Raw genomic sequence first — 24,271 nt, 5'->3', positions numbered from 1 at the left:
GCCACAGCATTGAACAAGAACAAATCGTGAGACGTTGCACCGGGATAGGTATCCGTAGGGGCTGTGAAATTATCAGGGGAAACACTTTTAGTGTTGTTATTTCATTAATTGATCTGAAAAACAGAAGGGAAAGCAAATGGTTTTCAGGTCCTAGAAGTGTATGTATCTGAAGTGGAAGTTTGTCAGTGCGGAAGAGAATCCTACATAAGAGAAACAACATCTTTAATCCCTCCAATTATTTCAGCTGCACTGTATTATCTAACCAACTGCGTGTTCCTGAGGAAATCTGTAGGTCAGATCCTCCTAGACCAGCCTTTCGGTCTCGTGAGGAAGAACTGTCGATCGTTCTCCGTCTCCCTAGCCGAGCTCCGCGGGGAAAGAAATCTTTCGAGCGCCTAAAAGTTACAGGGACTCTTTGGAAAATACCAGGCAGTCGTTCACACATACACCCCTTCCCCGTCACATCCCTCAGATTTGAGTACGCCTGGCTAAGTCTTCTTTCCTCACAATCTAGGATAGAATCTATATAGCCGCCCGAGATTGAAAAGCAAAGCTGCCGCGGCGGTCCGGTGGGCGGGGTCGTCCTGGCGGGACCGCTCAGTCAAAGAAGTGCCTCCCTTCCCAATCGCCTGCGCGGCCGCTCCCAGGAAACAGACTCTAAGAAAGCAGCAGCCCGACTGGCGATTCGCGAGCCCTCTTCCCTCCCTCCTCCCTCCCCCCACCCGAAGGGACTATTTCTTCGGCCGGGGCCGGGCGAAGCGAACACTTGTAGCCGCGGGAGTGACAGCGCTCTCACCGATCACTTGTGCGCGCGCCCCAGCAGAGTCACGTGTCTTTGCCCCACTGGGAGCAGGCAAAGCAGGAGGCGCTGCTACAACCGATCTCGTGCTGCCCCGTGGCCGTGGGTGACCTCTTCAGATCGCCCCCGCCCGGCGCGCCCTGACTCCCCCCTTCCCCGCCCGTCCCCTCGCACCATGAGGAAAGCTCTCCGGATGGGTAGGGAGGGAAGCTAACCGGAGGGTTATTGCTTCTTTTCTCCTCCCAGGCGACCGAGAGATGCCCGGGGCTACGAAATGTCGCTGTCGCCACGTGTTGTCTGCCCTGGTCTTCTGTCTAGTCCTCACTTCAGCTCGGACGTCCCGCTTGGAAAGCGGTAGAGATGCCGCCTTCCAAAGCAAAGCCAAAAGTCTCCAAGGGCCCGCAGGGGATCGGAAAACGCTGCTCGACTTGCTGCTCAAAGGTCTGGTGGACAGCAGCAGCTTCCAGGTAGCCTCTGATCCCTTCAGGAAGGAACGGGTCATCGCTCGCCGCTTCGCCAACAGCGGCGCCCATTATTCCTCGGCAGCTCTGGACCGCGAAGCCAAAGTTAGCTCTTCCTCGACCTCCAGGGAGCGAGCGCCCAGGTTCTTAGCCGCTTCCAGGCATTCAGGTAAGAAACTCGAAACTCCGTAGCGTCCCTCTTTTCCTCTTCCTTTGGTCCTTTCTCTTGTGGGCCACTCGGAGTCTGATCTCTGTGGGGCTGGTGCGAAGAGCGAGACGTCCCCAGCTCCTTGTACCAAACTGTTTTTCGAGTTTGCGCTACTAAAATATCCCGCTTTGTTTTAATGCCCAGAGATTGGGTTTCGGGGTGCGGAGCTGCGGGTCTCATGTCAAACTGCAAGGCTTATCAGTGATGCTCACTGATCCTGTTGGTCAGAATTGATGGGGGGGGGGGGAGTATAAAGACTTGAAAAGCCTCAGATAACCGGCACATGGGTTTTAGATGGCTTTGGGATTGATCTGGTCTTAAATCTTACCCCATTATATCATTGAAAGGATATTCTGTTGAATTATTTAGTTAGGCTTGAAGAAACTTAAAAAAAAACTTTAGGCATTTTGGTGACAGTTGGAAGCATTTTCAGACGTGCAGGATACATTTTGATTGGAAAGGAGTTCTTCTTTCTTAGGTACTTTTTTACTGCTGAACAGGAGTACCTTGGATGTAAAAGGATGTAAAACTATTAAAGCAGAACTTTAATAGTTTTATAAATAATAAATTAATTTGATACTTTAAGGCACTGATCTCTTGTTTCTATACATCTGCCACATGTTCAGTATGATGCCCTGGAAATGAAGCTGACTTTTCTGACTGTTCTGTGCAGTCTAACTTTTGTTGCATCTGACATCAAGAATGGCAATTTATACGATCTCCCAAATGCCCTTAATCTAAAAAAGATTATTTAGTCTTTGATCGCTGTATGTCTCCAAAGGACTTTAGTCAAGCTTCCAACAATATTCTTAACAATATGCAAAGTAAAAGAATTAGTAAAATTCTGGCAGATTCCTCAGATGTGGCAGATAATTAAAAATCTGATGGAACAAAAAAAAATAGCAGGGAGCTATTGCTGTTGTATAGTTAGAAACATAGGAAAGTGATGGCAGAAAAAGACAGTGACCCACCAACACTGCTCTTTCAGTTTGTTTTTGTTTGTTTGTTATTTTAATATTTTATTTGTATTTATTTTATTTTAAATTTTTGTTGCACAATGGACATATGTTTATTCAAGCATGTTTTAAATTCAGTTACTGTTGATTGACCCACTACCTCCACTGGAAGATGGTTCCAGGATTCCACTACTCTTTGTGTGAAGTAATACTTTCCAACCTTACTTCTGAAATTCCCTCTTGTCAGTTTGAGGTTATGTTCATGTTTCCTTGATTTTTGCTTAATATTGAAAATACTGCCTTCTAGAACATTATTTACACCCTTAATATGTTTAATGGTTTCAATCAGTCCCTCTTTCTTTTCTGCCATCCCTAGTGCTTACTTCACTTCACAGCAGGTTGATTGTGTTTCTTAAGTGAGGCAGAATTTTCAGGTCTTAATTATAAAGAAATAGTTAGCAATTCGCATGCTTCCTAGGTTTCTCTATTTCTTCCTAGCTGATGCAAGGATTATTTAAGGTTGACTCAGCCCTCCATCCTTCCGAGGTTCATAAAATCAGGACCCAGATTGTTGGAGGCAATATGCTGACTCTGTAAACTGCTTAGAGTGGGCTGTAAGGCGCTATGAAGCAGTATATAAGTCTAAGTGCTATTGCTGTTGTTATTTGTGTGTAACATTATGGACAGGTCAATATTAATAAGGCAAATCTGCCTGGGAATTAGAGAAGCAAACAGGTTGGTGGGAAACTATTACAATGATCCAGCCTCAGAAACTAATGAATCTGGATGGATTCCTGTACTAAAAGGATTTTACAACAACAAGATCTGGAGAATGAGATTTATCTACATGGTTGACATATTACTCTTAAAACCATACCTATACTCTGTTCATGACAGATGGGTAAAAGGATATCATGGCTAATGATATTGAATGCCAATAAAAGACACAATAGGACTATAAAAGGTACCCCATCTAGTTTGTGCAAAATTGATCAATCTCAGCAACTGGTGGCATTTTCAGTTCTTGCCTCAGCATATTAACCTGCATAAAAGGGATCCAGATAGTGACTTTCTTCAGGACACAATTCAAGTATAACCTTAAAATATTTTGTTTCTTTCTATAGTGAAACTGAAATAAGATTATTTGCTTCCTGATAATGTTTTTAGGTTACCCTTAAGAACAAAAGACACTTTATTCATAAATTGTGGAGAAGATTTCTTAAGTCTTTTAGCTTTCATGGATTTAGGAGTATGCAATGGAATGGAGGTCTCAGTAAAATACATATAAGTACTGCATTGCTAATTCTTCGGAATTATTTCCTAGTGAAAAATATTTGCTCAGGTCCACTAGTCTCCATGGCACTTACTTATATCTGAATTGCATCCAGGGACTATGATTAATTATAATTATTTTCTTTAGCGGCACTATAGAAAATTGTTGAGTACCTTGGACAGCAAGAAGATGAAATAAAGCCAGAAAACTTACTGGAAACTCTAACAATGAAGCTAAAAGTTACATATTTTGGAAACATAATGCAGAAATAAGACAAATGGACAATTCTCTGATTGAAAAAATAGAAGGCAATGGGGAAAGAAGTTTGGTAGAAGACAAGATGGTTGGAAGTTTACAGAGGTTCCAAGCAGTTACTTAAAGTCTTGGTGAATGATTGTGCATTGGATCATAGAAATTACTATGCAAGAAGAACAACAACAATAATAGCTTCTAATTCTACTATTATTAATTATGTATTAAATCTATTTGTATAATATTGCATTAAGTATTATAAAAATTTATATGAATTTCATTGCAAAGCAACAGCAGTAACACCAAAAATGATATGTTTGTGATACAAAGTTTTTTTGTAGTACAATGATGTTTGAATTATAAGAATTTTAAAGCAGTTGAGGCTAATAAGTACTGAAAACCAGACTGGATGATCCTGGGAAGACTTTTAGCTGTAGAAATTCACTGGCTAGCTTTGGGGCAATCACTCCTTTTCAGCACAACTTTCCTCATTTAGCTTTTGTGAAGGTAATATGAAGGATGGTCCATTATGAATCATTGAGCTCCTGCAGAAGTGTGTGTGTGTGTGTGTTTGAAGGACATAATTAAGTTTATCTTGAAGTATTAATAACTAAACTAAGAATTCAGACTCAGCACAGGCAGGATCTAAGTAGCCCTGTTTCATGATACTGCATATTTGATATTTTCTTCAAAAGAAAATTTTGCTGACCACAAGCAAATTTGCGTGAAAGAGATCTTTATGTCTACAGCTGTAGTTTATATGTTGAGGCTTCTTCAAAAACAAAAAACTGTAATAGCATTTGTCACAGCATTCTTCATTGAGTTGATGTTAAGTACTATTAAGGGTGGTATACATTAATATAAAGTGGGCAAACATTCTTTTTAAAAACAAAAACAAAATCTAGTCTATATAAATAGAAACTGTTTTTATTTGAAATTCTCTTGATTTTTAAAATACATAAATGACTGAAACATTAAGAGATTTCATTTTATAATCATCTCTAAAATGTTGGTTAATTATAACCTCAATAAAATAAAATCAACCACTGATATCTTTGAAGACAGGGAATATATTTTCAAATAAATGATAATAAAACATTTACCTAATATATAGGGAAATAAGGGCTGCTTGGGAGATGATTTGTGATTTTGTCTGAAAATTGAGATGACTGAACATTTGATTCTTAGTTATCAGTAAACAGACACTGCCCGTTATAATATATATCTCAGGTATCAATTACCAAAAACATTTTTTTTAAAAAATAGATCACTCATGAGTTTGCCAATATTCTATTTTAAAAAAATATATTTTTGGTAATCGATACCTGAGTTATATATTATAAAGGGCAGTGCTTGTTTCCAGGGTTTGAGACCTAATTAATCTGGTTAATTTAAGGGTAGGAATAGCTCCCCTCCTTAAAAAAAAACAGCAACACCGTACAATGATCAGATAATTAACAATGCATCACCAGAATGCATAAAAGAATTCAGAGAGATAATAGGGAGGGAAGGCAAGAAATTTCATAGTACAGAAATTGAAGGAAATATAAGAAAGAAACTTAAATTACCATATTTTTCAGAGTATAAGACACACCCTTTTCCTCAAAAAAGAGGGTGAAAATTTTATTCACTGAATACAGCATTTTTGGCCTACCGAAACCCTACTTTGCAAAAATAGACTTGCAGAGGGTTTGGGAGGCTTGCAAAGGGCCCCTGAGGTGTGGGGAGAACCCTTTTTTGCTCATTTTTGGCCTCCCAGCCCCCAGGAGCACTCTAAAGCTTCCCAAAGCCTTGCACCCTCTTTTTTTTTTTTTTTTTTTTTGCAAAAAATGAGGCGTGCAGATGGTTTTGGAGGCATGCAGAGTGCAAAAACTTGCAAATCAGCAAAAGTGGTCAGTATATTTATTGACTTGTTTTCATTCCCAAACTATACAGCCTCTCCTCTGCCTTCTCCTCAGAAAGAACAAAGCCCTCCAACTAAAAAAAAATTGAAACAAAGAATAACTGAGAAGAGCACACAAATCAATAAATTAAGGTTGCCTGCATGGAGCCTATTGCCTGTTCCAAAGAAACAGCTAGTATAAGTATTAACAGATGCCAATCCTGTAATATCAAATATAAGCACCAGCTCACTATAAGAAACAAACCAACTAATGTACAGCATGACAGCAGTTTAACTGAATACCTTGGATGCAAAAATCAACACTGAAAAAGCCAAACTGTGCACCAGCAGAATAGAAGATCAGATTGGATAATAAGATCAGCATGCTAAGTTCAGATTCAAACAAGATGAAAGAAAAGAAGCTGAAGAATAAAAGGACCAAAGAACACCTGATCAAAAAATATCACCTAGAAAAAAGGAAAAGAAGGAAACACTGAAAAATAATAGCTATAACCAAGAAGATCAGCACATATGAAGCTTGAATTGCACACTAGAGGTAAAATCTCCAATTCACTCTAATTAAAAATGTTTCTACCAATCCATCAATGGACGGGCCGTAATCAATCCTGCAAAGAAAGAGCAATAAAGACTTCTCTTAATGGTTTTCAGATAAGGAAGGGAATGCTGGAGTAAAGACAAAGCACAGTTATGGGAAAACCTCCAAAAATACAACTTTGATAAAGGAGGTATTGAAGAATAAAAAAGAAGCTGAAATGAAAAAAAATGTAATAATAGGAGAATTAGAAGATAAAAGGGCAAGGAAGATCAAGAATTGGTCAATGCCAGGTAAAGATGAACTGCATGGATTTTAGTTGCAACATGTGACTATTCTATGCTCACTCATTGCCAAGCAATTTAACAATATAGAAAATGAAACTTGAAAAATAGTGAACATCCGATAAAACCTACCTAATAATAAAATAACCAACAAAAGAGGCAGCATCAGGCAATTACAGTCCAATTATCTGCTTACCAACAACTTTCAAATTGTTAACTGGTGTGATAACTGATGCAATTCAATAGCATCTAGTTGAAAACAAAGTCTGTCCACCTGAGCAGAAAGGAAACTGCCCGAATAGCAGAAAATTTTAAAAAAAGATCAGCTCTTAATTGACAAGATGTTTTGGAAAATTGCAAGAAAAGGAAAACCAACCTGAATGTAGCTTGGATTTATTACAAGAAGGCATATGACTCTCTGGGACATAATTTGATAATCAAGTGCCTAGAAATATCAGGAATCAACGTCAGAAACTTTGTGCAAAGATTGATGGCAGAATGGAAGTCATAGCTGCTGTTCCATGGTTACAGACTGGGAGAGGATAATATCAAAAGAGGAAATGTTTAAGGAAACTTACTGTCGCTATTATTATTTGTCATTGCACCGATTCCTCAGTCAACAACACTGAACAAGTCAGGACATGGCTGTTAAATATCAAAAATATCTGCCAGGCTCACACACCTCTTTTACATGCATAATCAAAACTGTCTGCATACAGTATATAGCCAAAATACTGCACTGGCATTTGGACTGGACAAATGTGCCACACTTAACATCAATTGGAGAAAAATTGTGAAAACTGAAGAAGGCAAGATGTTCTATCGAAATAAGATTAAGAGTCAGATGAAGATGATCACTACAAATATCTGGGATTCCTTCAAGCTGACAGTATTGAAGTCGAAAGGAAGGTTGGTGAATATATCACAAGAGTGAAGATGATCTTAAAATCCAAACTCAGTGGTGGAAATACCATCAAGATAATTAACATCTGAGAAATTCCAGTCATTAGATACACAGCTGAAATAGTTCATTGGACTCAAGAACAGCCAATCATTTTTTAGTCATACTGTTTACTGTATTGGATGAGTTTGAGGATTTGGGACATATTTTTCCCCCTTTCTCATAAATACTTAACAAGCAATTATTTCCTTTTGAGCTATGTAGATTACTCAAAGCACAGAAAAAGAGTAAACCAAAGAAATGCAAGTAAATAAACTAAACCTAGTTTATGCCAACATTCACATAGAGCAGGGGTGTCAAACTCATGTCATCACAGGAGCATCATGTGACATATCAGGACTCCCCCCCCCCTTTGCTAAACCGGACATGGACATGGCCAGCACATAACCAGTGGTGGGTTGCAAATATTTTTACTACTGGTTCAGGTGCGCTCCTGCACACTCGCGCACGCAACATTTCTGCGCATGCACAGAAGCGTCCAGGCAGGTGGGCGGAGCCTCCCACCACTGATACCACAGGTTCGGCTCAACCGGGCCGAACCGGGAGCAACCCACCACTGCAGGTAACACATCCGGCCGATGGCCGGGAGCTTGACAACCCTGGCCTAGAGTATTTGAATTGGTAGCTGATTGTCCCATAATCAAATAATTACAAATACATTATTCTTAATTCTGTTAATAGTTAAATTTCACAGAACCCATATAAAGCATTACACAACTCCATACAACCTTTTAAGTGAACTTTCAATAGTGTTATACTATTATAAAGTAATACCTTATATAATTTTCCTTCCTGCTGCTTTGTTTATGATATTCATTACAAAGTAGACCATATATTGTCATTAAATGTATTTTTATGATTTTTATTATTATACATCTTGCACAAAATCAGTAGCAGCTGCTACTGACTAAATCCTCCTTAATTGAAAAGAAGTTGTACAAGAATTCCAAGTCTGATACTTCAAAGCACTACATTGTTACCAGCTCCAGAAAAATAAACGAAGATTGACAGAGTGAATTCCACCACTTATTGTACCATTTTTTCTTCCTTCATTTTAAGTTCAATTTAGTTGATATGAAATGTTCCAATACTCTGTCCAGCAGACCTTGCAAGAGATAGCATGCAGAGGCTGCTAATGTTTTTGTTCATAGTTCCATTGCAACATACTTGATGTGGTTTTTCTTCAAAAATTCTTTCTGTACTCTGACCTTTATATTTTTTTTTCCTTCTTTGTTTATAACAGTGAATAAAAAAAGAAGTGGGAATTCTTGGTGCCATATCTCAGCAATCAAATAGGATATGGACCAGACTGTGGGCTTCTGCAGGAATATGAGTGGGGGGGGGACAGGAAAAGTGGGCATATTTATGCACTGTTATGACACACTTGTCACTTTTCTTGAATATTTTCCCTCTCTTTTGACGCACATATTTTTCCTTATTCAGTCATGTAAAGTACTTGGAGATTTCCTGGACAAGTGTCTGCAATTTTCTTGGAAAGTTTTTTCATTTGTCATTGCCTCCTTTCTAGGTCTTTGGCTGGCTTAAAGTCACATATCTGGCAGGACTAGAACTCATGATCTTCCAGTTTCTAGCATGATGCCTTAAACCAAGAATTTTATTTTGAGCTTGAAACAAAACATACTGACTATTCAGAACACTTTAGCAGTATTATTTCAGCAACTCCAAGAATCCTAACTGGATTTTTTGAGTGGGTTAGTTGTAAAAAGAAGAAGGAAAAGATGATGATTTCTTTTTCATGAACAGACTGACAGAAACTGTGCCTGAGGTTACTATCAATTTTGAAACTGATTCTGAACCATTACCAAAGTTCTGTCTAGGCAGAAGAATAGTAGTCAGGCAAGCTGAACAAAAATATGGGTTGATACCTGCACTAGGAGGAAATTAAATGAACAGTTGTAAGTGCAGACAAGGTAGAGAAAATAAAGAGAAAAGAGTAGTTTGTGCAGAAAAATAAGAACAGTGTGGAAAGAAGACTGTGGAGGTGGAGGAGGAAAAGAGTATATGAAAAAAATTGTATAGAGAACAGTAGAAGCAAGAAGAATAGAATGGTAGTACATACCAAAGACGGTTCCACCACAAAACTGCGGAGAACAAAATCGCGGTTGATGAAAGCGCGCATTTGACGTCATCACAGCGCGACGAAAACATTGCGCTGTGATGGAAAAATGTAAAAATAAAGCGAAAACCTTACCCTAACCCCCCCCAAACCTAACCCTAAACCTAACCCTAAACCTAACCCTTAACCTAACCCTAAATCTAACCCTAAACCTAACCGTTAACGTAATGCTAAACCTAACGCTAACCCTTAACCTAATGCTAAACGTAACCCTAACGCTCTAAACCTAACCCTAACCCTTAACCTAACCCTAACCCTAACCCTAACCCTTACCTTTATGTGAATCGGCTTGCTTTAATTTAATTTTTATTTCAATTTTTTTTTTTTCGTCGCGCTGTGATGACGTCAAATGCGCGCTTTCGTTGATCGCGCTTTTGTGGACCGCGGTTTTGACGGGTCACGACCAAAGACATTATAAATTTCTGAGGATATAATTATGCAGATTATAGTTATATAGATGAAGAAGATTCAAATGAACAGTGCTTGTATGAGAATTTTATCTCAATCATTCGTTCATATGGGAATGACCTTGGGGGTGGGGAAAACATACTGCTTAGGAAACCATACCATAAGAGAGGACATACCAAATTCTCTTAATGTAGACTTATAAAAAGTAGAATTAGCTCATCTCATTGAAAGTTGACATTGATCTTGTAAATATCCATGTCTCTTTCCATCTTTAATTTTTGATGGTTCACTTGCTGTGACAAAAAAATTGCTCACAATTTAGGGATCTTCTAAACTCGTGAGACTTGATGGTGATTAGGACAAGGATGGCTTTTGTCCAGATTAACTTCTGGCCAATAATGCCCTTTTCGGGACTAATAGATCTTGTGGTTAGTCATCGCTTAGTCACTTCCTATTTTGACTACTACATTACATCCTGCATTTGGCTGCCAGACCACTCAGAGATTACATCTGATTACCAGTTGGTTACCAGTTTCACTAAGGTGCTGGTTGTCATTTCTAAAGCCCTTCATAGAGCAGGGCCTGGATGTTCATGGGACTCGTCCTCCAATTAAGTCTTCCTTTCACTTGGTTCCATTGCTTTGTGAGCTTAGGTGTTTATGTGCTGATGTATGCAACTACTTCTACCTATTCTGTTTTGTTCTGTTAATGTTGAGTTCCAAAGTGCATTTCAAAATTGTAGGTGAATTGGTTTGCTTGTTGGATTTTGTGCATAGAAATTTATATCTATACAGTAAACATTCAGAAAGATACAATTAATAGCATGTTCTGCTGGTTTGTAGAAACTAGCAATTACACATGTGCATGCATTGCGAAACATGCCAATGCTATCTGCATTTATGATTGTGGTGCACTCTGGAAAATTGACAGGCCATTAATATGATGATTGGTTACGCCAGGGGTGTCAAGCTTGTGGCCCGTGGGCTGGATGTGTCACATGCTGGCCATCTCCACCCCCGGTTTAGCAAAGGGGGGAAAAGTCACAATACATCATGTGATGACAACATGACGTTGTGGGTTTGACACCTGTGGGTTACACAGTCAGCCAAATGTTAAGCCTGGATCTGACATTTTTATCCACCTATTACGTCCGTCCTTAGTACCTGGGATAAACAATGTTATTTTGAGGGTGTTAAAGATATCATTGTAGGTTTATTATATTTTTATTCTGCCTTAAAGAAGTATATATAATTTATACATTTTGTGATAATCCTCATATGTATGTGAATGTATGATTTTTTCTGTTTCGCTGTCTACATTTTACTATCAACAACAATACATACGGAGACCCAAACTAGAAGTGATGCTATTTTCTTCATATTTATTTTGAAAATTATATAAGTTACAACTGCTTTTTTGATAATTGAAAGTGTAAGAAGTGGTGAGAAAAGTTTAGCCTTTTCTGAAATCACTATTTGCATAGGTATAAATCCAAAGGTTATTTTTTCATAATCAAATAAATTTCAGAAGAGCTTATTTTTATTCATATAATAGCAGTGAAGGTTTAAATTCCCTCTTCAAGTCTTCTGAATTTTATAGAGCAACTTCTTCCAGCCTGGAGGTTCTTAAATCATCAAGGTCCTAAGTACTGTGACTTATCTTATCTATTTATATTAAAGAAGAAAAGATTTTTCTCTTGTTTATGTCTACATTTTACTGCTAATGATAATATATATGGAGAGCCAAACTAGAAGCCACGCAGATGCATGGACCCGAATTCTGAGCAATCTTAGCTGTCCTTTTGCTGTTCAGGAAATTCTGAGACTTGAAGTCATCAATCTAAGGTAGTTCCTAGCTTTCTGTTGAAGCAGCCACAATGCGGAAGTCTATATGAAGGATGGAATATTTGTCTTTTGATCAAAGTTATGATATTGGACTTATCACAATCGACTGATTTTGGACTGAAAAAATCATTAAACTGACTGACATGGCTGTCCAAAGCATTTGAAGGAAGTACAAATTTGAATAAAGCATCATTTTGAAATATTAAAACAGTTGTGTTTCGTGCAAAAATTGGTATATTGTTTTGAAAGCTATATCCAGTTGTTTTTGCATACACATGCAGTACAAGCAGTACTTCTGCTGAGAAAGTTATTGAAGTGAAATGACTGTGCACATGTATAAGGAAATATGCACATTTTTCTTATAAGAATTTAAAGGAAAGAAGATTATTCTATAAGAATTAAAGTAAGCTGCTGAATGTGCATACCCCTTCTCAACTGATAACCTTGTAATTTCTTTTTTCCATTGTGATGGCAAAAATAAAATATTGCAGAAGAACAGCTTTTTTCCAGTTTAACTAGTGAATATTGCCTTAAAGCATGATGAAGGATACAAGAAAAGTTAAAATTAACTGTAGCTTTCATACTATAGTTTTCATTTCTTTCAAATGTACAAAAAAAAGGGTAATGTACTGGGTCACAACATGTTTCTGTTGCAAATTCTTTGCACTTCTTAATGGAACAAATATCGTTCAGTTCTATCCAAATGTGTCCTTTTTTCAATAAGCCAGACGGCTGAGAAGAATCACAAATAAGAAGCAACTTTCCTAGGACTAATAATGAAACTAACTGTATAAGAAAAATTAGGTTATATAACCAGTGTAAAATTGCCATGTTTTTATGTTGAAATTAGAATTTATTTAATTAATTCAATGCCTGATTTTTTTTTTACAAAAGATGTTTTTTCATGGTTATGGCTTTAATCTATTTTGAAATAAACATACAGCATATACAGCATATGGAAGATAATATGTATTCAGTTGTTGCTCACCAATCTTCTTCCATTAAATACTGTATGCTGCTTCCCAAATAATTAAATGAACACAACTATGAATCTGGAATTAGATTTATTTTATTCCACATAAAGACATGCACCATTGCTGTGTGAGAGACCTTATTTCTTCCCCTTAGTAACTACTTTGTTTGTTCCTAATTGGGAAACTAGAGAGAAAATGAGTCTTTGATCTATGATTCTTTTTCCAGCAGCAACATTCAAATGCAACATTTGAGGGTTCAAGAAGTCATGTGACAGATAGTTCACAAGCATTAGAGATACAGATGGGTAGAATAATTTACATATCATTAGATATTTCTCAAGTAGTTGCCAGGAGAACTGTAAAAAAATTAGTGAAGTCAAGGTAAACTAGTAATCATGAGGATGATTACTTGTGATATATGATGTATTTGAATCTTCTAAGCAGAGTTATTTGATCCAATAAAAACAGCCATATATAGGGTGACCAGACATCCTGCATTTGGCGGGATAGGCATGCCTTTTTATAATTTTTCCCGCGTCCCGGGCCGTTCTCAAAAAAACCCTCGCAGCTCGCCCATCAGCTGCTAGCTCGCTCGCCCGTTCTACACTAAAAATCTAAGCCAGCCCAGCCTGCCGCTCACTGATTGGCCTGGACTCTAGCCAATCAGTGAGCTGGCTGGGATGGAAATTTTTAAGCATGCTTAGCACGCCACGCGAGTCTCCATTTCATTTCGTCTTCGCCATTTGCTTGCTGCTTAACTGGTAAGTAACGGTACCGGTGGGAATCGGGAGGCTTTGTCGCTTTGGGTGGGCGGCGGCGGCCTTTAGCAAGGGAAGGCTTTCCCGCCCGCCCCGCCTCCTCCACTAGCCTTTGTCCCTCCACAGTAGGGCGGCTGGGGGAAGGAGACGGCCCTCCTCTCCTTCTCCCCCTTTGCAGAGTTTCCCTGTGTCTCCCAGGTCGCGCCCATCCCCTCTCAAAAGGATTCGGCTCCCTGTGTGCGAGAAAGGCGCCCGCTCGCCAGCCCGCCCACCCTTGGGCTCTGGGGACAGCACCTTCCCAACGCCGCCGCTGCCACACTGGTTCCTTCGCGCCCTACAGAGTTTCCCTGTGTCTCCCAGGTCGCGCCTGTCCTATGTGCGAGAAACTCTGCAGGGCACGAAGGAACCAGCGTGGCAGCAGCGGCGCTGGGAAGGTGCTGCCCCCGGAGCCCAAGGGGGGGGTGGGCTGGCAAGCGGGCGCCTTTCCCTGTGTCTCCCAGGTGCGGTTGGGAGGGAAAAGCGCTTGGCGCGAAGAAGGACTTTCCTCCAACCAGCGGAACCCCCAATCGCCAGGGGCATCGGACTCCAAATCCCATCGCAGGAATCCCCACTCGCCAAGATTGTAGGACTCCAAGTCCCATCCCCTCCGCCCATCCCCACCAATGCAGCCCCTGGCGCAATCGGGCTGTGATCGGCGGCCGTCCCTGCTGCAATCCGCACCGCCCGCCGCATCAGCCGGAATCTAATTCAAGAGATCTTAATCTTGACAGCATTGTTGGGGTCTGCGGGTGAAGAAATTACTTTAATCAGTGGGATAAAGTCCTTTATCCCCCACCCAGCTCTGATGCGGGCGAAAGAAAAGTCCTTTCTTTCCCCCATATCAGAGCTCGGGCGAGCGAAAGAAAGAACTTTACCCCACTGATTAAAGTAATTTCTTCACCCGCAGACCCCCAACAACGCTGTCAAGATTAAGATCTCTTGAATTAGATTCCGGCTGATGTGGCAGGCGGCGCGGATTGCAGCAGGGATGGCTGCCGATTGCACCAGGGGCTGCGCTGGCGGGGACAGGTGGGGGATGGGACTTGGAGTCCTACGATCTTGGCAAGTGGGGATTCATGCGATGGGATTTGGAGTCCGATGTCCCTGGCGATTGGGGGTTCCGCTGGTTGGAAGAAAGTCCTTCGCGCCAAGCGCTTTTCCCTCCCAACCGCACCCCTCTCGTGTTCTTCAGCCCGCTGGACCATTGGGGGCCCGGGGTAAGCGGAGCCCGGCGAGCCTCTCGGGCTGAGAAATTGGAAGGAGCGAAGTTGCGAACGCTCCGAGGAGTGATTAAAGCGCTGCGCTCGGAGGAAGTAGCGGCACATGATTGGAGCGGGAACAGGGGCTGAGTTGGGGCATCCTCGGCATCCCCCGGGTGATCTCCGGGCCCCCGGCTTCCCCATCTCCTCTCCTATGGGGAGACGTGCATCATAATATTGTAAGCCGCCCAGAGTTACCTGTGTGTGAGGTGGGCTGCCCTATGCATTTGCATGTGTGTGCTGGAGAGAGAGTGAAAAAGAGAGGGAGAAATAATTATATTAATTAGATAGATCAGTGTTTCTCCACCTTGGAGACTTGATAGTGTGTGGACATCAACTCCCAGAATTCTGGGAGTTGAAGTCCACATACTTTCAAGTCTTCAAGGTGGAGAAACACTGAGATAGATGATAATGAGATGAGGGAGGGAGAGGGAGAGAGAGAGAGAGAGACCATAACTAGATAGACAGATAGGCAGGCAGATAGACGGATGGATAGAGAGAAAGAGAGAGAGATAGGTAGGCAGGCAGATAGATGGATGGAGAAAGAGAGGGGGAAAGAGGGAGAGGGATACCATAACTAGATAGACAGATAGGCAGGCAGATAGACAGACAGACGGATGGATGGATAGAGAGAGAGAGGATGTGTATAATTAAGGTATTAAGGTGACCAGACGTCCCTAGCGAGGCTGCGGGCTGGTAGTAACCGCCACGGCCAGCTCCCTCCCCCCCCGGGTCAAAGGTGTCCCTCTTTGCCAATCTGAAAATCTGGTCACCTTAGCTATATAATTCTCAAAGTTTTTCATGGAAATTAATTTAGATATGACATTCAGCCAGACTGAGGTTTGCAGGATATCTTAATTCCATTCAGATCAATTTTTATGCCTTTCAGAATTTCCTTTTCCTCTACCACATCATCTATTGATTAAACCTGAACGCATGCTTACATGTTGCCTCAAGGTCCCATTCATTACAAAAAGCCCCTTGAAGAGTGACCAAATATATGCAGACAAAAAATGATCTGTACCCCAGCCAACATTGGTAGGATCAGACAACCTTTTTTCTGATACTTGTATATACCAATAATAACAATTCCTATTAATTTTTTCTTTTCCCTCCTTTCCCTTCTTATGTGATGCTTTCTTCCTCTCTGTGCATAGTCCTATGTTGTTCTATAAATAATACTATGCTTTGATATTAGATAAACATAAATAGAGTTTTAGAATTATTCAGCAAACAAATGAACATATAGGGATATTTTCCAAATTTAAATACAGCATGTATTGAATAAATAAAAACACATAGTTAAAGAAATAGTACTTATAACACCACATGTCAGAAGCTGTCAAAGTTTGCTTTGAAGTTTATTTTTAAAAATCCTATCCTTACTTTGCCCTGGTTCCTATGCAGAATAAGTTGTGCCCGACCTGACTGATTATTCACAGCAATTGTTAGTGAGGCTCATCTCCATCTTCACTTTCCTACATTGTCTCTTCATGCACACACATAGTTTTATGCAAGGAATCAGTATTTCTTCTGGACATAAAGGAACATCTTTTATCTATATGCAATGTTCCTTTTATAGAGAACTCTTATACTTGCTATTCCTGCATTTAGATTGATAACTGAGTGCCTACAAATGGGTATGTTAATTTTATTTTGAATATTTTTAGCTTTACAATTGTTGATATAAAATGGAAAATAAAACAGTTTCTTAATAAGTGTTATAGATATGCATATTATAAAGCATATATTATTGTATTTTATTATTGTCATCTGTTGTTATTATTGTCTTATGATATCTCTATTGTTTCACAGAGGTATTTCCAAGAGATTCCAGTTTAAAAGACAAATTCATCAAACACTTTACAGGTAAAAGCTATAGAAAATATATTTAGACAACCTCTATCCAAATGTTGATTGAGTGTTTCCAGCAATGTTCAGATGACAAAGCTATTCAAAGAAATACAAAATTAGGACCATGATATGGCTAAAAACAATCAGGAGAAAGTGACTGCTTACCTTCATTTGAATGCATACTTCATCACTATGCTAACAGCATGCAGTTAACCATGGCATCATCCATCCATCCATCTATCCATCTATTCATCTTCTATGGCTGCCCATCACAGTTAATTACTCTGAGTGGCTTACAGTTCAGAAAATATTATGATTAAAAATAAAAACAGATTTCAAAACAATAAAAATGGTAAAACCAATAAAATAAATATTAAATATCTAATTCATAGACAAGAGATATATAGCATGCCAGGGATTAAAAACATAAGGGGCTAAAATAAAACATAAAATTTAATTGAATTACAATCCAAACTCATTTAAATTCATACTTTTTTGTTAACATGATTACTTCCATGTATCTAAACAGTACTCTTATTTTTTCCCTTTTTTATGTTAACTTATGGTTATTTGCTGCTCAGTCATTGGTTTGAGATGTGTGGCTACATAAATTGAATAAATAAATAAATAAAATACAATTTTAATATATGCCTTTGAAAAAAATTGCATAACTATAGCAGCATAACCTCCTGGAACCTGAAATTGTTCTGTGTATTTGCACAAATTCCGGATTACAAAAAGATTCAACTCATTTCAAGGATGGGGACTGAAGGAGCTGAGCTATAATCTTATACTTATTTATATATTATCCCACTTTTATTATTTTTATAAACAATTACTACTGGTTCTGTAGGTATGGTTTGGTGGGTGTGGCTTGGTGGGCATGGCAGGGGAAGGATACTGTAAAATTTCCATTCCCACATCACCCCAGGGGAAGCATACTGTAGAATCCCCATTCTCTCTCGAGAGGCAGAGAATAGATGGGGCCATGGCCAGTCAGAGGTGGTATTTATTGGTTCTCCAAACTACTCAAAATTTCCACTACCAAATCTCCGGAACTGGTCAGAACCTGCTGAATACCACCTCTGATAGTAGGTACTAAAGGGGTTGGAAAGAATTCCAGAAATTATGTTTCTGGATGCTTGCAGCTCTTGTCATTTTAATTTTATAAGTTTTATAAAAATGATAAATGTTATGTAACCAAGTCAGAAGTTTATTTAGTATTGTATTTTAAATTGAGAATGCAAATTTTAGCAGATTAAAAATGAATCAAATATAGGTAATTAAAAATGATTTTTTTCTCATTTGAGTAATGTTAAAAAAATACCAAAATTTTGTGTTTCATTAATTATTATGTGTTACCAAACAGGTCCTGTTACATTTTCAGCTGAATGTAGTAAGCATTTCCATCGTCTATATCATAATACACGGGACTGTTCAACACCAGCTTGTAAGTTGCAACTAAAATTAAATTCATGTTTCACAATTAGGTCACTAAATTGATGCTCTTATTACAGGGCTATTTCACCAGGGACGTGCAGTCAGGGGAGGCAGGGGAGGCAAGGCCTCACCACTGTCTTCATGAAAAGAAAAAAAAATTAAAAGGAAAAAGGCTGAGGTAGTTGCTGCCAGAGTCACAGTGGATGACTCTGCTTAGTGCTTAACTGTTTAAAAAAGCTCTTTAAAAAGTGCCCTCTGCAGGAGGAGGCGAGAGAACCATGTGCCTCATTTAATCTATCTTTATGATCACTTGAGCAGAGTTAGGCAAGGGTTAAAAGGCAGACAAGGGGAGAGTTGAAATCCTCTATGAAACAGCTGGAAAAGGTATGTGGGTCAGAGGGAGGGGGGAGGAATTCAAAATTATTGTAATTTGTAAGTAATTGTAATTTGTATTATTGTAAGTAATTTGTGTGTGTGTGTGTTTTACCTGCCTCTGCTAGCGCACAGGCTGGCACTTTATTTTTTATTTTTTAAAGCCCTGCTGCCACCTCTGCCATAGAGCGGGATGTGTCCCGCTCTATGGCAGACGTGGCTACAGGACTTTAAAGCGTATGTCTGCCAGCACCGTGGCTTCGGCGGGGCTTTCAGAAAGCCACACCAAAGCCCTGCCGAAGCCCTGCCGCCGCATTTGCCATACAGGTGGAACAAGTCCCAGCACCGCGTCTGCCATTGAGTGGGACGCATCCCGCCTGTATGGCAGATGCAGCGGCACGGCTTCAGCAGGGCTTTCAGAAAACTGCACCGGGGCTTTGGCACGGCTTTCTGAAAGCTGCGCCAAAGCCCTGGCGCTGGCAGACATACGCTTTAAAGTCCTGGCGCTGTGTCCGCAATAGAGCGGGATGAGTCTCGCCTGTATGGCGGACGTGGCAGCAGGGCTTTAAAGTCCCGATGCCGTGTCCGCCATAGAGCAGGATGCATCCCACCTATATGGCGGACGTGGCGGCAGGGCTTCGGCAGGGCTTTCCGAAAGCCCCGCCGAAGCCCCAGCGGTGGCATACATAGGCTTTAAAGTCCAGGCACCGCGTCCGCCATAGAGTGGGACGTGTCTCGCCTGTATGGTGGACGCGATGGCAGGTCTTCGGCGGGGCTTTCAGAAAGCCACGCCAGGGCTTTGGTGCAGCTTTCCAAAAGCCCCGCCGAATCCCCGGCGCTGGCAGACATAGGGCGGCTTTTGCCCTCTTGTCTCACTGGCCATAAACCTCACCGCACGTCACTGTATTTCACTAACCTCCTTTGAGAAAATTATGTCTATACATTTGCTATTATCTTGCCAAATAACTCAAATCTATGATAATGGCTAAAGCAGGTTATTAAATTTATTGATTTAGTGATGATGGATGGAATTATTCACTGAATAGCTATCTTATGTCTAATCATAAAAGTCAATTTTATTGATTATTGATTGGATTTGATTATTCACTTTTGAGAATCTATTTTCTTCCTTCTCTTTAACAGTTTATCCAGTTGGGGTCTTTATTGCATAATTGTTTCCACGTGAACAATGGAATTGTATGGGACATTCAATTTCCATTTGTAACTTTTCATATTTTTAGTCTTCTTTTCTTATCACAAAAAATTGGTTGATGAAAATAAAATGTGCAATGTATTTTCATTAATGTATAGGGGATATTCTATCTCCCTGTACTTAGCAAACCAATCATATTTATTGAATAATTAATTATATTAAAATTACATTCAAGAATTTTGTGGTAGACATTTGTCTCTACCCTAAACAGATCTGGAGAGGAAGTATTTTATCCTTATAAACATGTAAACCATAGTTTTTTTAACCTAGAATAAAAGATTGAATAAAATGTATTGTGGGGAATTTTTTGCAGTACAGGAAGTCTGCTACAGAATTTTCTAGTAATGGGTCTTGTTTACAGTAAGGTAGGATATTTTTAAAAAGCAAAAAAAACCAACAGATCAAATAATGCATAGAAGCATTTTTTTATCTGAATGGGAGGCATATTGAAGACTATTAGTATTCTACATATATCTGATTTCAATTTAGTAGATGGATTATTGAATATAATATAATTATTCAATATTAAAGAAATATTTTACAGTACTAACTTTCTTCAGTACTGACTTTTTGAGGGGTTCTTGGAACTGGCACTTGAACAGATTTTTCCAGGCTCTTGACCCCTGCTGTTTTTCAATGCTTTTATATATGGCTAAAATATATATAAAAGAAAAATAACAGAATGAAAACTTGTGAAAAATGTAGATTTGAACTGATAATATGTGGTCATATTAGATAGCATGTAATCAATCTGGGTATAATGCTGTAGCCTTAGAATGTTTTTCTTATTGGACTGTTGTTCCTATTTATTTTAATGAGAATCACTTTGGTGAAACTATATAGAGATTTGCACTCACTGTCAACTGATACTTAATAAAAGCCAATCATTTGATCACTAGCTTTTTTTGAAAAAAATGTGGCATCCTCAATTATCTTCTTATGTAAAGTATTGCAGTCGGAAGTCATGAACCCTTTTTAATTGAAAAAAAAAGAGATAATTTAAATTATTGTAACTTTGTACTTACTTTAATAGGTGTGTGCTAAATTGCTCATATCAACAATTCTTTGTCTAGAACAGACATTTTGGATGGTTCTTTACCAGAACAGTATATGTACACTTTGAAGGAATGCTGAATGAAGAATAAATGTAGACAGAAATATTTCTATTCTGCGTAGAATTTTTTTTGGGGGGTAGGAGGAGATAGTAAGAAATAACTAAGACCGGATATCTTCATAGGAGGGAGAGAAGTGAAAGGAAGTTTCTGAAAAGATTGAAAGTGAGCAGGACAATGAGTTATGCTATGCAGTGATATCACAGCAGCTGAGGAGAAACTGTGACACACTGCATTGTTTCTGAAGTGAGGGAGAGCAGAGCACCGGCATTGCCCTAAATACCCTATAAAATAATCCAGACTTCTCTGCAGATCTTATTTCTGCCAAACTTTGATCAATCCAGAAATCAGAATTCGGAAGTGTGCTTTCCATTTGTGAACACATTTATGAGCATTTTTAGGAAAAAAAACTTTTCTACTCTGATATTATACAAATGTTCTCTTCAGTATTGAGCTACATGATGCTAATTGAAACTAACAATTTGGTTCTGTCATATTCATAGATTATAAAAGATGTGCAAGATTGCTGACAAGGTTGGCAATGAGTCCACTGTGCACACAGTCATAGGAAGACAATTAGGTAAGCATTTATTTAAACTTTAAATAGACAAATAATTATTTGGATGATCTTAGCTATTTTTATCAGAAATCAATAGTCACAGCAAATTGTTTATATTGAATATTATTGGTTTCCATATATCCTTTCTTGTAGTAGTCACAATTCATTTTTGTGTGCATCATAAAAGCCTATATGGAAGTAAACTTAACACCACGAGTCATCATGGTGTCGTCACATGATGTATCGTGACTTTGTCCCCCTTCACTAAAATAGGCATGTGTGTGGTATCTAGCCAGCAGGCCACAAGTTTCACACCCCTGTTCTATATCATGAATCTTTTTTAAAAAAATGCATAGAATACAACAGGCTGATAACAAAGGAAAAGGAGATGGTGATGCTTCCTTCATGGTTTAATCACAGTGAAAATAATAATTACTTATGTGCTTTTGAATTTGATTCTCATAGATTCCTACTAACATACCAGTGTTCAGGGATTATAAGCTTCTAAAGATTCATTGTTAATACTGCATGGTCATCGTACGTGAGTCATGAGTCCAGTTAAAGTCCCGGAGCCAGAAGTTCCTTGCACCCCAAAACACTTGGTTTTACCAGGATTCAGTCATAGTCTTTTCCCCCATCCAGATCCCTACACCTTTCAGACACTGAGAAAGGGCAGCGACAGCATTACATGAGTCACCTGGAATAGAAAGGGCAGCGACAGCATTACATGTGTCACCTGAGTATCGTTGTATTTGGTGGTACCTCATCCCATGATGGCAAATTATATCACCCAGTGGCTTCATGTAAATATTAAAAAGGAATGGAGAGAGCACTAAGCCCCGGAGCACACTTCAAAGAAGACACTATGGGCTGGACCTATCGCTGTAGCCAGCTCAAAAGAATACCATGGTCAATGGTATTGTAAGCCGATGAGAGGTCAAGGAGAGCAAAGATGAATGCACTAGGCCTATCCTGCTCTCGCCAGAGATTATTCATAAATGTGACCAATGCTGTTTCTGTCTCACAACCAGGCCTGAAACTTGATTGGAAGGGGTTTAGATAATCTGTTTCCTCCATGATCCTCTGAAGCTGCCAAGCAACCATCTTCTGTATCAACTTTACTAAAGGGGAAAGTGGGTGGAAATTGTCCACACAGGTGGGACATGGTTTTTTTTAAAGGAGGGGGGGTGAACCAGAGTCTATTTATTCATCATAGCAGGGTTTTTTTAATTGCAGCACCCTTGTTATGATTGGAAACTGTCCTGCAATCTACTAAAACACAATAATGCTAACATAACTATAGTGTGAGATGGATTAGAGGAGTTATTAGGCAAATTAATTTCGATCTGCATTGTAAGGGCCTAACTTTGCAGAAGTCCTGCTAAATGTTGCTACATATTTAGCTAAACTTTGCTATCTTGGCTATCTAAGCAGAATTGGCATTAATTGGAATTTGTATGAGAAACTATCTAAGAAATCCAGAACTGAGGCTATAATAAACCAATTTAAATGACTAAAATATTTGATAAGCTCTCACTGCATGGCATGAGTTTTCTTCTACACCATTTCAGAGCTGTGAGAACTTACTGGAGGAAACTACTGATATATTATATTTTCTGATGTTGCAGCAACAAATATTTTATAATTTTGAGATATGTATTTACATATTGCACTAATATGTAATCTTCTTATTTAAAAAGTGACATTGTAGCAAAGGACTCATCACCTAATTTACATGTAGGTTGGAAAAAGGATGTTAAAAAAGCCCATTCAGGAGAGATTGCTCTGCACAAAGTTGTTAATATTTTGGTTCTGTGCTACCTTTACACATATATTTGGTCTGTGATGTTTCTCCTACCTGCTGAATATTGAGTAGTGTGTAATGTAGCCATAGTCTGAAAGATTCATTTTATAATACAGGAATAATTCTATAACACATTTTTGTTTTTATTGACTATCATTATTGATTTATTATTAAATTAGGTGGATACCTCTGTGATGACTGATCTTTCAGACATTCCTGCTAACACTGAACTCTGATTTGCCGAGAAAGTGCCTTGAAATCTGCCCCAAGACAATAGAGAAGATATCCTGTGCTTTTTGATTTATAAATGTTTGGTACTAGATACATTTTATTTTCATATATGTTTGATATTCCAAACCTCTGTGAAAGGAATATATTTTATTTGAATGTGTAAATTTGCTGCCTATATCTTAAATCAGCCAATTTATTTAAATATATTGTATATAATGACTACTAATATGCTACTTAATTGTTTTAAATATATGCAGGGAATTAGTTGATGTTTGTGTTATCTTGTTTCATTGTATTTTATTGCTCAGGCTCTTAATTTCATTATTTGCACTAACTTGAAATTCAGAGGTCTCTGTAACTGAAAAAGGAATGGTTTACTTTCAATAGAAATGTTTTATATTATGAAGCTTTGAATTAAGTGTATGTATGTTTCTTTGCGTGCAATATATGTGTGCATGTGTGTATGTATATTTTGCACATCTGAACAAAATGCACACAAATGCTTTATAAGGCTGTTCTGGATTATCATCAGTTACATTTGTACTGGCACTTAATAAAAATGTTATAAATAATGTAAATATAAAAGACTGGAAGACTGCAATGCAGCTTTGATGGAATAAAAGCAAAATTAAAGGTAT

General features: G+C 38.9%; 1 protein-coding gene across 1 annotated transcript; it reads left to right on the top strand.

Annotated features, from left to right (window-relative positions):
• Positions 1–943: 943 nt before the first annotated feature.
• On the top strand, positions 944–24,039 carry ALKAL1 (ALK and LTK ligand 1). The gene is made up of 5 exons (XM_032223498.1): positions 944–1,429; positions 16,864–16,917; positions 18,272–18,352; positions 21,543–21,619; positions 23,582–24,039. Exons 1-4 carry the CDS (start codon positions 1,057–1,059, stop codon positions 21,605–21,607), a joined length of 573 nt encoding a protein of 190 aa, XP_032079389.1. The 5' UTR covers positions 944–1,056; the 3' UTR covers positions 21,608–21,619; positions 23,582–24,039.
• The last annotated feature ends 232 nt before the right edge of the window (positions 24,040–24,271 follow it).

Source organism: Thamnophis elegans, chromosome 8 (genome assembly GCF_009769535.1).
Source record: "Thamnophis elegans isolate rThaEle1 chromosome 8, rThaEle1.pri, whole genome shotgun sequence".
NCBI classification, from domain to species: Eukaryota; Metazoa; Chordata; class Lepidosauria; order Squamata; family Colubridae; genus Thamnophis; species Thamnophis elegans.
Note: the sequence above shows the minus strand (reverse complement) of the source record. Positions and strands in the feature narration are given on the sequence as shown.

Coding starts and splice junctions, on each gene's coding strand:
- ALKAL1 (XM_032223498.1), top strand. CDS start 1,057: ATGCCCGGGGCTACGAAATGTCGCTGTCGCCACGTGTTGTCTGCCCTG. Junction 1,430..16,863: donor AGCCGCTTCCAGGCATTCAG/GTAAGAAACTCG, acceptor ATTGTTTCACAG/AGGTATTTCCAAGAGATTCC. Junction 16,918..18,271: donor ATTCATCAAACACTTTACAG/GTAAAAGCTATA, acceptor GTTACCAAACAG/GTCCTGTTACATTTTCAGCT.